This window comes from Sinohyriopsis cumingii, chromosome 6, assembly GCF_028554795.1.
Source record: "Sinohyriopsis cumingii isolate HCF-2022 chromosome 6, ASM2855479v2, whole genome shotgun sequence".
Classification (NCBI taxonomy): Eukaryota; Metazoa; Mollusca; class Bivalvia; order Unionida; family Unionidae; genus Sinohyriopsis; species Sinohyriopsis cumingii.
The window spans coordinates 148,420,076-148,435,394 of NC_142966.1; the positions used below are offsets into that span (position 1 = coordinate 148,420,076).

General features: G+C 37.0%; 1 protein-coding gene across 2 annotated transcripts in view; it reads left to right on the forward strand.

The window, feature by feature from the left end:
* The window catches only part of LOC149798238 (phosphatidylinositol-3,5-bisphosphate 3-phosphatase MTMR2-like), an 80,312-nt gene that overhangs the window by 52,338 nt on the left and 12,655 nt on the right, over positions 1–15,319 (forward strand). Inside the window, exons 13-16 of one of the 2 annotated variants that reach the window (XM_089963359.1) lie at positions 444–551; positions 3,524–3,616; positions 6,810–6,926; positions 8,904–9,083. In XM_089963359.1, the coding sequence (XP_089819485.1) occupies positions 444–551; positions 3,524–3,616; positions 6,810–6,926; positions 8,904–9,083 (498 nt within the window). The remainder of the gene's footprint in view (positions 1–443; positions 552–3,523; positions 3,617–6,809; positions 6,927–8,903; positions 9,084–15,319) is intronic. The other variant, XM_089963360.1, reaches the window with a different exon arrangement.

A 15,319-nucleotide genomic window follows, 5' to 3' on the forward strand; every position in this document is an offset into this window, starting at 1 on the left:
GCATCATTTCATGGTCAGTTCCAGACATCGCATCATTTCATGATCAGTTCCAGACATTGCATCATTTTAGGATCAGTCCTAGAAATCACATCATTTTAGGATCAGTCCCAGACATCACGTCATTTCATGATCAGTTCCAGACATTGCATCATTTCATGATCAGTTCCAGACATCACATCATTTTAGGATCAGTCCCAGACATCACATCATTTCATAATCAGTTCCAGACATCACATCATTTCATGATCAGTTCCAGACATTGCATCATTTCTTCTGAAATCCCAGTTGTTTGTGCTTGCTAATTTTAGAATATCAAAAGAAAAATGTTTTTGCTTTTCCATGGAATGGATATCAAAGAGAAAACAAAACTACAAATAATGTATGATTTTGTACAAATGTAAGATTTAGGCTGACCAATCGTTTCCACTATATCTCTTTTTTAGCTGACTTCCCTAGCCATGATGATGTTAGATCCTTACTACAGGACATTAAAGGGATTGGAGGTTCTTATTGAGAAAGAGTGGCTCAGCTTCGGGCACAAATTTGCACAGGTAACTTGATTTCTCATTTAGTCTCTGTAAATGTACATATATGGACAGTCAAACATATCAATAGTGGCTATCCATGGAAAAAGGCAACATCTGTATGCAGTTCACCTTTCAAACTTGGTTTTGAACAAATACCATGCACTTAATACCATTTTTAGTAGTAGTAGTAGTAGATGTATAATGTGTTTTGTTGTTATTGTTATTATTATTGTTATTATTATTATTATTATTACATTATCAGTAGACTATTTTGTTGAACTATTCAGCAAAATCATAAAATATGCGTGTATTTTGTTCTCTTCCGAATTACAGTTCCAAGCAAGATTACTGTATCCTCCTAACTTTAATCATCCAATAAATTAAATCATCACTAACTCTTACAAAAATCACTGTTCTGTGCACAATGACAAAACAGTATTACTTCACATCTTACATATGACATTAATGCAGAGGAAGGACTCTTTGTTCGGCCAACTTTGTATAATTAGACTTAGAAATAGCTATCCACACTTCAAAAATATCTGGATTGATGGAAAAGAAGCCTTTCATGACTATTCTTAGTAACACGTGATCAAAACCTTTTGTCTACCTTTTACGTTCAGACAAGTTTTAAAATAGTGAATGACTCCTGTCGCAAGTGGAAAGGGATGGAACTCCTATCTCTCCTCAAAGAATCAATGTTATCATAAACTATAGCTTTAATTTAGAGGCAAAAAAATTAAGATATAGAACTATACATATGACACTGGCACAAAAGGCAACTTATATTTTTGCTGCAGCAGCACATCTGTTTTTAACCACAACCCAGCAAATGAATTGCCTTGACCTCTTTACCTAATAATAAAAATTTACACTGACACTGTGACTGGAATAAGATAAATGTTTACACATATATTAATATGATATGCCTTTATCTAAACAATGCTTTGAAGCAAAAGTTAGCATACATGGAGTGGTCATTTCAGTACACTCCTGTGACAACTCAAAACAATGAGAAGCCATTATTTGGTATGGAAACACATAGCCATTAACTGTGGAGAGCTGGTGACTGTTTTATACATGGCTTTTAAATAGGTAACTTGATTTGCTGGAGGAAAATGTGAATGGCTGTTGAAAACTGAAAACCAGTGACTGCTATATCAATGTGAGTGTTTGAAATTACATTCTGTTATTTTGGTTGGGAATATTGAACTCACCAGTGAATGGTGAGTCTCATCTGTGAATGATGAACCTTGCCTTTGAATAACTAATCTCACCTGTGAGTGGCAAGTCATATTTGAATGGACAGTCTTATGTGAGGTGAGTCTCATCTGTAAATGGTGAATCTTGCTTATAATACTTTGTCTGATCTATGAATGGATAGTCTTGCCTGCAAATGGTGAGTCTCATCTGTGAATGGAGTCTATCCTGTCACAGGAGAGTCTTTGCTTACGAGTTTTGTCTGTGAATAAATTCTTCCTTGTGAATGGAGTCTCGCCTATAAATTGAAAATCTTGCTTGTGAGTCGAGTCTATCACTTCCCCAGTAGCAGCATTAGTAGTGGTTGCAGTGATGTCATAATAACCTATGTTTAGGTGCTGTCTTTAACTTTTCAGTCACATATATTCATCAGATGCATTACCTATTCATAATACACTAGGAGTACAACAACTACCTCACCATTTCAGACATTCCAGGTTTGTTTTTAGCACCAATAATGCTAAATAAAAGTGATCTCTTGGCTTGTGCAGTTGATGCCAAATCCCATTTGTACATCAGTTACAACTTCACCCCATGCAATGAAGCATACTGTTTTTGAGACTTTGCACAACAGATATCCACTTCTTTTTAGCAATTCTTGGGTGTTTCTCACATAAGGAATTATGCTTCATCTGTATTTCTATTTCTGGTTCTGTCTTCATTGTTGGTGAATATTTCACACTTTATTTGTCTAACTTCCCTATTTGATAAGTGTGTCAGCACCTTTTTAGTAGTCTGTCCTTCCGTAGTACTTTTGTCAATTCAGCTAGAGTACTTGCCATTGTCTGTGAATTGTCTGTTATTACCTGCATGTAGTTTCCATAGGCATTTTTCATATCATTCAGTAAAATTCATATTAAAGAACATATAATTTTAATGGAGGTTTAGATTAATGAGTCTAGTTAGAATTATCCTTAGTAAAAATTATTGATTCTTGGCAAGGCCACTTTGCTCTAATATCTCAATTAGCTGCTCTCTGAAAAAGAAAAACATTCATGAATGGAAAGTCAGAATTGTTGTTCTGTCATCAACATTATTCTGATCACCTTTTCTTATGTATATACCTTGTTATAATCATTTATTATTTTGTATATTACATACAACTGTTATCACATATTATATCACACACAAAGGCATCAGAATGTGCCTTAGAGTCATTCAACAACACCATTTTATGGTTCATTCTGGAAAAAGGCATTTTTTCATGTGATGTCATACATATGAGGTGATATCAGTTAAAATAATGCAACTTGTTGGATGGTTAGTCTTTCACTTAAAGACTTTTATAAAGTTAACTGTGTTCAAATCATTTCATAAATTGTATGTGTATGCTTGCAGAATATAATACATTTTTTATGAACATAAAACAACAGTATATTGGACTATGTGACATGACCTTTTAACATACATAAAGCAATGGTACCATCAACTACATGACATGATTTTGTTATATACATAAAGCAATGGTACCATGGACCATTTGACTTGATCCTTTTATTTACATGAAGCATTGGTACCAGGGACTACATGACTTGATCTTTTTATATGCAGAGAGAAATGGTACCATGGACTATGTGACTATCTTTTTATATGCATAAAGCAATGGTATCATGGACTATGTGACTTGATCTAGTAATATACATAAAGCAATGATACCATGGACTATGTGACTTGATTATTTTATGTACATAAAACAATGGTACTTTGCACTTTGTGATAAGATCTTCTGTTTCTAGAGAGTTGGACATGGAGAGGATAAACACTCAGATGCTGACCGGTCACCAGTTTTCCTTCAGTTTATTGACTGTGTTTGGCAGATGACCAGACAGGTCAGTATTATTCACTATTTATCAAACAGTAGTCCATAGTTTTTGCTGCAGAATGCTGTCTTAGCTCTACGTTGGGACTTGAAGTAGCTGCCAAATAGTTAAAAATTCTTGCAGAAAAAACTACTGATGTTATTCAGTTACTTGATTTTACAAGAAATGATCGGCTTTATGGGGTTTGTCATTCTTGCTCTCATGCATCTTAAGTCTTCACCCATTATATTTTAGCATTGTTTTCAAATATTCTCCTCCATTGCTGTTTTTCTTTTTTCGATACCATGAATCATTCTTTTAATGCCAAATTATGCATTCTTTAAGTTCTTCTTTAGAAATTGAGTCACGTGTATAGCATTAACAGTCAAAAATATTTTAGCAGTTGGCAAAAACAAACCAAACCACAAAATGTGCAGTTGCCAAATTGTTATTGTTGCTATTGAATTGAGTCAACCATCTTTAAACTTTGAAAGCTGGTACCAATAAGTTAGCTGTATGAAACTGATGCCATAAATATTAGTTATATGATATATGATGCCAACATGTTAGCTGTGTGAAAGCTGGAGTTAGCTAGTTGGCTGTTTAAAAAAGCATGGAAGCTGTATGGAGGATGGTGCCAACCTATTAGCTGTATGAAAGATGATGTCAACATATTAGTTGTATGAAAGATGATGCCAGTATATTGGCTGTATGAAAGATGATGCCAGCATATTAGCTGTATGAAAGATGATGCCAGTATATTAGCTGTGTGAAAGCTAATGTTGGCTGTATAAAATATGCCAACATGGTAGCTGTATGGAGGATGGTGCCAACCTATTAGCTGTATGAAAGATGATGCCAGCATATTAGTTGTATGAAAGATGATGCCAGTATGTTGGCTGTTTGAAAGATGATGCCAGTATATTAGCTGTCTGAAAGATGATGACATCATATTAGCTGTATGAAAGATGATGCCAAGATATTAGCTGTAGCTACTCATGATTACACAGTGGAATGTGGGGTAACAAATTCATGATGCAGGATTAACATTAGCTGTACCATTCACTCAGAATAGAAATATATATGATGGTGTTCAAATGGAAATTAAAAAAACAATGGTTTAAACATTTTAAAAGAATTAAATCATTGTCATGCCACTGTTTGCAATATTGTACTTTTTTGTTGTTGATGATAACTGCCAATTAATGTCTTGATTATATTTGGTAAAATGTACCCCATGTTGGATGCAAATCCTTGTTATTTTAGGTATGATGAATCCATTTTGACAGAATAAAGAACATTAAGTTGCATTTTTTTGCCACAGAAACCATAAATACAGATTTTGGAATTTACAACAATTTTAAGCAGCTAATATGCTTCAGTTAAGGATTTACTAAATTGAAGGAACTGCTCCTGTGGCCTAATGGTTAGAATGTCCACCTCCGATGCAGAAGGTCGTTGGTTTGATCCCTGGTCAAGTCATACCAAAGACTTATAAAAATGGTACTAACAGTTGCCTCCCTTGGTGCTCAGCATTAAGAGGTTAGTGTTTGAACTGGTCGACCTGGTGTCAGGATAATGTGACTGGGTGGGACATCATGCTACATTTCTGCAGCATGATGCCCCAGTGCTAGACATCACTATAAACTGCCACACTACAGACATCATAACAATATGACTGAAAAATTGTTAAAGCTACGTTAAAAATCTAAATCACACACACCCTAAATTGAATGATCCTGCTGTTGGAATTCATTTGACTATATAACGTATCCTGGTTTCCATATTATGAAGCAGTTGAGAGTACATGATTCCCCCTTCTCAGCAGAATGCAAATTTATTAACCTGTAACATCTCTAACCCTATATGGATGCTATCCAACCAGGTATCCCCAACACAGACCTATGCCACTTTCCCCAGGCTATTGAAAGATATTTCTCCCTGTCTCTATTAAGTCACTATGTAGGCATCCAGTAACCTTACTTCTTTTAGTGTATGTTGGTCAAAATGGGTCCACATCAGAGCTGTCCAAGCCAACGCTTTGAAAGTTCCTGCATTTTTCTGTCTGCATATTTGGGGATATGCATTACAGGCTTCTGCAAGGGGTATATATATATACCTGGTTGTTGTTGTTGTTGTGGGGTTTAACGTCATTTTTCAGCACACGATAGGCTATACATGGCGGCCAGTATTAATGGTGGAGGAAGAACCTGGGAAAACCCCGGAAAGAACCACCGACCCTCGAAGCTACTGGCAAGCTTTCTCACATAACCACATTGGCTGAATCTTAGACTCGAGCCGCCGCAGACAGAGGTGAGATGGCAGTGATCCGTAACGAAGAGCGCTTTAGACCACTCGACCACTCGGAGCCCCTATATACTTGGTAATATTTAACATGTTTGAACACCAATCTTGTGTTAGGAGGTCATGGGCTCAAGCTCTGGTCAGTTCACACATTTTTATTTGCCTGCCAAAATGCAAAGCCATCTGTCTGCCATCTATTTGTTACATTTTTGGAGATAAAAAATGCACAGCATCTAATTTTGCAGATGGCTTGCACTTGGACTGAAGAAGTTTAGTGAAGTAAAATAAAGGCCAGGGTCACTGTAACTTGGGGAAAAAATGGTTTCCAGATGGTAACACTAGTACTACATCTCAGACCTGGACCAAACATTGTGGATGGCATGCACTTGCACTGTGAAAACTTGGCAAACTTACAATATAGCATAGTTTTATTCCTTTTCTCTACTGACATATGGCTGGCACCAACCACCCAGTGAACCACAAATCTAAGCCATGTGACACCAGTAAATGTTGTAGTCGGGGGATGATATTTTCAGCTGTGACATATGGCACCCACCATGGAACCATACATAACTTGATGACACCAATGAATGTTATAGTCTGGGAATGTAAGTTGGGAATTAATGGCGACACAGATATGTGTCTTTGAAAAAGGAAGGGAAACTTTCATCAGAGTCGGTCAGAAATACCAGTCATGATAGTTCAGACAGCTGAGCCTATCTTGAGCTATGTATGTCCTGGTTTTAAGGCCCACTCTGGCAGGTCATTTTTCTTAAGCACATTCATAAAATTGATGGCTATAAGTTGAAATGAAATTACATTTGACAGATGCATGTTTGAAAATTGAATCATTCTCAAGATTTAACATAATTTCAATCATATCTTCAAATATTCACATTTGTAACAATTTTCTTTTCAGTTTCCAAATGCCTTTGAGTTTAATGAGCATTTCCTAGTTACCATATTGGACCACCTGTATAGCTGTCTGTTCGGTACTTTCCTCTTCAACTCAGAGCAGCAGAGAGTCAAAGAAATGGTAATGTTGATTACATATCTCATTTTAAGCACATTCATGTTTCAGCAGGACTTTCTGACACTGATATCTTCTGTTCACGATGTCAGCGGTGGCAGCATGTTAAAGTTTCTGTGCAACCCTATAACTCTAAAACTATCTGTTGGAATTTGATGAAACATGCTATACTTAATGTTCAAGGGATGAAAGAATGCTTTTTATTTCAATAAAGTATCTTTTTCTTTAAAAGTTTGAGGTGGGAAGGTCAATGGTCATCCCCTATATTGCCAGATAGACAATTATCCATTTTTAGCTCTGCTGGTCATAAATGGGATGGTCTCTTGTCCATTTTTTGTCTATCATATATTGTCTGTCAGTCGATTATCACAAGTTTGTTATTGCTACTTGTCCGAAACTACTTTAAAGAATCCTTTGAAACTTTATAAACACATTCATCCCATGGTCTATTTGGTCCTAGTTGAAAATGGTGCTACTTATCAGATAAGGCCACCAGAGTGGTCATCTTGAAAATCTTATCGCTATTTCCCTTGAATGAATAGTCATATCATCATGTTATTTTCACTAAAAGACTTCTTTTGATGTCTATAGTTGGTCAAAAATTAAATTAGTGTTGATTCAATGTCCAGTATGGCTGCCACAGCAGCCATCTTTAAAATCTTGTTTTTGCTATTCATTCTGTCAGAAGGAATAGTCACATTAATATGGGGTTTTCACTAAAAGACTTCTTATGATATATAGTTGGACCCAAATGAAATTGGTGCCTATCTTATGTTCATTAAGGCTGCCATAGTAGCCATCTTGAAAATCTTGATAATGCAACTAGTTATGGGTTTTTTCACCAAAAGACTTCTTATAATGTTTGGACAGACCCACTATATCAACATCATGTCAATCAAGTCTCATGGTACTAATAAATGCTTCTCAGGTAAATAATCCCCAAACTGCTGAATTAAACAAGTCCAGCTTCTCAAAACAACTGATAATTTGGTCCTATCTCTCACTCATTTTTGCATGAGCTGCAATTAGCCATTCAGCGTGAATTGGCTTGATTAATGAGATTGCAAAGTTTGCTAATACTGTGCACTGATTGTCACCAGTACCATCTTTTTCCTTAGTGGTGTCCATGACCTGTTTAGCATACCACTCGTGGAAGTGTTACTTGAATTTTTCTTTAATAACTGATTGGCCTAGTGTTGTTGGTTGCGTCAGCTTCTTTTGATGTTGAGCACTCAAACGAAAACATGATGAAAGTGATTAATCTTTTTATAGGTATTTTATTTGTGCTTATAGAGATGGAAGTATTGTTTTAGTGTTATTGGCTGCGTCGTTTCAACTGATGTTATTCTTTTGGTCAAAAGCACGGTGTAAGTATTGAATTTGCCAGCTCTTTGATTTGTGCTCATACAGGTGGTAGTATTGCTTTAACCATTGAAGTGACCGCCATTTGCATCGGCATAGTTTTATTCTTTTGTATTCTTTATTTTTGGGTATTTGTTGAAGTTAAACCATGAAATTAAATACTTACTAATATGCACACTTTTACAGGCAAAACCACAAATTTAAGTACCCACGAAAATGCCTTTTATTTTACAAGACCATGAAAACTGAGCCCAATGAAAATAAATGATACTGCAGTAACATAATACTGGTCAAATGGTCAACGGTCAATGTTAAAAGGGTTATTTGGTTCTGTGTTGTTAATGTCACATTGACATTTTAATAAGCAAGACAATAAATGGATGTATTTTGCAATATATACAGCTAAAATTATGTGTTATATATACGAGGCAGTCCCTGCTAATGGCTGTGCATTCAGGTTCTCAATCTGTCCTGGATGCAATGCATACATGACCAATTTTGTGTTCTAGGATTTTCATTTGTAGGTCATTCTTTATCTATAATTAGATACTTTGGTAGAGTTGTCATTGTTACTGATTATAAAGAAATTATGAACGTATGTAACTGAAGTCCTTTTTTCAGAAGGTGAGGGAGAACACAAAGTCCCTGTGGTCATTCATCAACTATCAGATGGATGACTTTATCAACCCACTGTATGCAGAGTATTTACATCAGCATGTCTTGTTCCCAGTGGCCAGTATGAGGAGACTGGAGATATGGACTGGATACTACTGCAGGTGGAACCCTAGAATGAGACCACAGGTGGGTGGCTATTGTTGACTTGGGGGATTTCGATCCCTCCATGGTTATGGCATAGAGTTTCATTCTCTGTTGATAAATATAGTTTTTATTACTTAAAATATTAGCAAACTTTATGGAATTAACAAATTATAAATTCCCCAACTTTTCATGCTGGTTTTTTTAAAACGTCAGTTTGTTAGTTTCATGTAGTTAGTTTTGCCTGTCACCCCTGCCGGGGTATAGGCTGCCCACAAAAGATCGCCAGAGGCTTCTGTCCTGTGCCATCCCTTCAAGCTGGTTCCAGGTGTGACCCATCTTAGTGATGTCCGCCTCAAGGTCTCGTCGCCAGGTGTTTTTTGGTCTCTCCCTATCTTCGCTTGCCTTGAGGGTTCCATTTCAATGCCTGTCTGGTAATGTTGGTTGGCGGCTTACTTAGGGTGTGTCCTATCCAACCCCACCTTCTCTTCTTGATCTCATCCTCTACCGGAAGCTGGGAGGTTCTCTGCCACAGGATGGTGTTGCTGATGGTGTCTGGCCAGCGGATCTGGAGAATTCTTGTTAGGCAGCTGTTGATGAAGGTCTGAACTCTATTTACGGTCGACTTGGTGGTTCTCCAGGTCTCTGCTCCATACAGTAGGGCTGACTTCACGTTGGAGTTGAACAGTCTGATCTTGGTAGTTAAGGAAATTACTTTGGAGCTCCAGATGTTCTTGAGCTGTATGAAAGCTGGTCTTGCATTTCCGATCATTTCCTTGAGATATTCGTCTGTGCCACCCTGCTGGTTGATAATGCTGCCCAGGTACGTGAAGGACTCCACCTCTTCCAGGGGACATCCCTGCAGTGTGACTGGGTTGTTACTGGCATAACTGATCTTGAGGATCTTGGTCTTGCCTTTGTGGATGTTGAGGCCAACCTGTGCTGATGTGGCTACCAGTATGTCGGTCTTGTCCTGCATTTGCTGCTGACTATGGGACAAGAGTGCTAGGTCATCGGCAAAGTCCAGGTCCTCAAGTTGACTCCACAATGTCCACTGGATCCCATTTCTTCGCCCATTGGTGGACATCTTCATAATCCAGTCGATGGCGAGAAGGAAGAGAAACAGCAACAGCAAGCAGCCTTGCCTCACGCCAGTCTGCATTATGAAGCTGTCTGTGTGTTGTCCTGCATGAATGACTGTGCAGGACATTCCGTTGTAAGTGTTCTTGATCAGGTTCACCAGCTTGGTTGGGATGCCGTAGTGACTAAGAAGTTTCCAGAGTGTCTCTCGGTCCGCGCTGTCAAATGCCTTCTCATAATCGACAATGGCAACAATACAGTCCCAGATGCCTGACAATATGTACAGACCATAGGTCATTCATGCAGGGACCAGCAAACAGCTCTTTTACTGGCACCAGTTCTGTCCACCCAAGTACCTGCTATGGCAACAATACAATCCCAGATGATTGGCACCAGTCACAAAACATCACCATGTCACACAGTGAGTACTGAATAGTTCAATATTGGTCCCAGCTCTGCCACAGCTTTGCACTGGCTGTTACAGTCATGAAAGCCTGGTACCATTGCAGAACCATCTATGGTGACATAATTGTGGCTCCCTGGCACCATGTTTGGACTAAGGATGATTCACTTAGTGAATGGATGAGACAATCTTTATCCATGTCCTAATTTTTCCTACTATTCCTACTATTTTGTCACGCTATTTATTCCTTCCTTTTTCCAAAATAGCTCTACTATCCATACTTTTTTCAACTTTATGTTGAAAATCAATTACGTACTGCATGAATTACTTTAGAAAAGAGAATTTAGGTATGATCTTTATGATGCAGAGTGAGTGTTATTTGCCTTGTATTTGGGCCACATGTGACTTAAGACAAACACAACACAAATTTGACATTGTAGTTAATTAAAACTGATTGGAATAGCTAAATTACATTTTGGTAATTACAGATAGGTACAAATTATTAATCATCAGGAAATAAAATAAGCAATTTAGTTTTTGTTCGTTTCTAAAATGTCACTAAAACTTAGCGTATTTAATGTAATAATTATTAATTTCAGTGTATGTAAAATATATAATTATCATTTGGTGGGACTGACTGTACGAAAAATAAAGGGATCATACCTGAACAAGTTCTGTGGATCATAAGCTACTCAACAACCTAACGGTACAAACGTACAAAGTAAAAGTTTATTTTCTGTCTCATTCTGCTCTCAATTCAAGAATCTAAGTACAATTTTTTTTTTTAAAGTACTTAAAATGATTTTTGTTGTTATTAGTGAACAAGAGAGAGGGGGAGAGAGGATTATGTCTCAGTGTGCAAGCTCACCTGCATGTTGAGCATATGTCACTGTTATGTGTAATGTTGGCAAAATGATTGAGATGGTTTGAACAATTAGTTATGGGTATTATTTACTGGTAAATTGTACGCAACGATATGAGTCCACATTGTCAAGAAATTAAGTGCAACTTGTATTTTTACAGCAACAATAATGTCAGTATAAAATTATAATAAAAAATAAAGAACATGAAATCACGTTTTAGTTAATGCATGTGAGCGTGCGCGCATGTGTGTGTATGAGAGAGAGAGAGAGAGAGAAATGAAACAAAATTTTGTCAGTGTACAAGATTGTATTTATTCAGGGTGTTTTTTATTTGCAGCTTTTGCAAAGAGATAAAAGACTATTTTCAGCTACCTCACAATTGTGATAATTCTCGTGTATTACAATCCTACTCTATTCCATTATCAATAAACACCGCTAAATCAGCAATTCATTCTTGTATTAATTACTATGTACATAGTCACAACAACCTCATGACTATGCAGTGTTATTTATACGGTAATTAAACATGTTTAGCGCTTTGGTTATCCAGTTCAAACCAGATTGAGGGAAAGAATGGATAGGAGAGGTCAAATCAGTGAGGCTGCCAGTAGGGAAATGAGGCTCTCTTTAGGGAAATGAAAATCTGTCAATGTGCTATTGAACCTGTTGTCCATACAGCAGATGTTACAAGGACAAGTGATCATATGCATTACTTGTTATTCGAACTCGCCAATAAAGATAATAGTGGGCTATATTGTATAATAGATTTGCAATAAAATGTTAACTATATCCAAGGTAAAACAGAACAAGCACTTAAATGATAGTATAAGTGTATGTATGAATCGATTTAACGGTTTTTATATTTTATGTTTGTATGACTATAATGAAACAATAAGACTAGTTGACCAATGGTCTGTGGTCTTCACTTTAGCATGTACTGAGATGTAATATTTGTTGGATAAGAAAACATCAAAGGGCTTCCAAAGTCGTTTTAAAATGGACGTTGTGTTTTGTTATGGTGAGGGACTTAATAAGGAGAACTAATTAACGATAATACTTAATGGCATGGTCTGTGAAGTCCTTTGCCCATTTGTAAATAAACACCAGTAGATATTGTAATGACAATAAGAGAGCTTATGCACATGGATGCCCGCATGATTTTTTGCGGGGGTGGTGGTAGGATTTTTTGCAGGGGGGGGTGGAGTCAGTCACAGCCAGGAGAGTTAGTATAATAAGCAGTCTGAAACAAATATTTACTAAGCATTTTGAAGTGAATTTTGTGACATATTTTCAGCTGCATTTGTACGATTAAACTTGTCAGAATTGTTATATATATATATATTCAGTATGAGTTGGGGGGTCAGGTAACCCCCCTTTGACCTATGCTGTGGGCACCCATGCTTATGCTTCAGTCATTGTATTTTCTTACCAGTAATTATTAATTTTTGTTACAACAAAATGGCAATCTGTATTTTCAATCTTTGTTGCAAACGTAAATCTTCTTAGTAGAAATTTTATGTCCGATAAATTAATGGATTTTTTCAAAAACTACAAGGTGTTATGTACAAAAAATTATGATACATTTACATAATTATTATTTTGATAACTGGATTGTATATGAAAATTTAAAGGATATAAAAAAATATATGAAATATGGTAGATGAAATCAGAAATCTTAGAAGATATTTTGAAACAACCACTGTAAATGTATATGAAAGGACATGTGCAGATATCTTCACTTCATTGTGGTCATCTGTTCAAACCATTGTAGTTATTTACGTTAAAGGTGAGTGACCTTAATTTTACAACTTCATTTTTAAGGGGACAGTTAAAAAAAATCTTTTGGACTTTGTCAAATTTTGCTGAAGTTTTGGAAAGTAAAAACAATTGCTTGTTCTTGTGGTAATCGATTAAATATTTGTACCTATTATAATATATGTACTGCTATCTGTTGCTATAAATTACAGTTTCTGCTGTGTTTGTTTTAAGGCACATGGCCAAAGTACATGGAGTAATGGGCACATAAACCTTATAAAAATGATGCATCAATTCCCAGATTAAAGAGATAATTGGTATGTGTGTAAGAGTAATTTACTTCATGCTATTTATCTTTATCAAATATTCCAATTTTTCCCTTCTTTTTCCCTGCTTTTTCCTTTCCTTTTCCTTACTTCTGAAAAAAGTAGTCATACTTTATCCCAACATTTTAAGAAAGGGTTGATGGAAAGTCTGTGGAGATTACATTGTCATAATCTGACCACACCCCCAGTTTAGTTCGCTGCCCATCTAGGCTGACCTTACTGGCTTTATCACATACATCTTCAGCAATCAGTGACTTGTTCTCACAAACACAACTTTCTATAATTGATCCAGTGATACCCAGAGAAAAATTCAGCCTTTCATGCATCAATCAAAAATGATTACAGGCTCTTGTCTCTGAGTTTTATCAACCTCTTTTTATGCCATCATTTCTCACCACATCTGGCTTCTTCAAGGATCAACATAAGGCTGCACTCAGCTGTTGACCTCGGCTCTCATTTCAAAGCAGAGATCTGAGGAACGACAAGGACTTAAGCCTTTAAAGTCCAACAAGTTCATTTCACAGAGATGATCATGTTTTCCAAGGGATTCTAATGACGAAAGGAGAAATGATAAAGCTCACACACACAGACACACACACCTCTACCTCGACTTGATCTAGCAATTCCAGAAGGATTTCCTTATTTGCCTTTATAGATGAAGTCTCCAGCTACTGTGTCCAGTATTTTCTGATTCTTTTCTCAGTTCATTGCCTCCAGTAGAATTCTCACATCCATTGTCCGTATTATATTTTAACCCAGCCTTCCTTCACACACTTAACTGTAGTCTGATTGAATCATTGACATCTTGCACTGCTTTGAGAGTCAACTACAAGACCCTAGCATCAAAAGACCTGTCTTAAAAAGCTGACAACTCCTGTTTAACTTCACTCTATATTTTTATAAAACTTGCATACCGGTTCTTTAAATTGAAGGCCTAGCTGTTGATAGAGTCAGTACAGGGCTGGGTATGTTGAAGTCATCTTCCATATGCATGGACTGAATACCCTTCCAAGACTCAACAACTGGTTTGCGGCATTGTAGCTATTGTTTCCAAGCACAGTATATTTTTCATGCAGTCTTTCAACAAACTGATCCTAGATCCTTACCTTCAGGCCTTCTTCTGTGAACATGCATAGTCTTGCACATGATGACTAGAGCTGCTTCACTTAATAACCAGTTTGCAGAGGGAGTGATACCTTGCTATCCATGTCCAGAGTGCTAAAAGATCACAATGTAACCCAAAAATATCAGACTTCTCTTCCAGTCCCCTATTCCATTACCATGTAGAAAAGATATGGAACAGGCCACTAAAGAGTCAAGCCTCACTCAGGTCCACCAACACAGTATATTGTCCATCAGAGAAAAATGAAGAACCAAACCTAGATGCTTCCAAAAGAGAAATCCTGCTCCAGATTTTACTGCTGGCAAGGGATGAGTTTTCCACAGCAGGAGCCAACAAGTTGGAAGGATAAAAATAATGATTTTGGCCCAGTTTTTCAACTGACCAACTTCCTTCCCACTGAAAATGATACCATGTTGAAGCCTTCTTTTTCCAACATCAGGATGGGAAGAAGACTTCAACATTTCACCATTATATCTCTCAATGGAAAGGCAGTAGAAATCATTCACAAGACAAACACACTGGGATTGTACTCATAAGATGTACAGACACCCAAGCACAGGATAGAGACTCCAAGGTCAACCCTCATAGTTATGCTTTACAATCAGCATACACCTTCAAGGGCTTCATATTCCCCTTCACAGGTCTTTACAGAAAGTCTTGCTTTCCTGGACATCATGTACTAGTTTAGAACTCTTCCTTTCTGTCAGGATCCCAGTCCATGGTGTTCACCC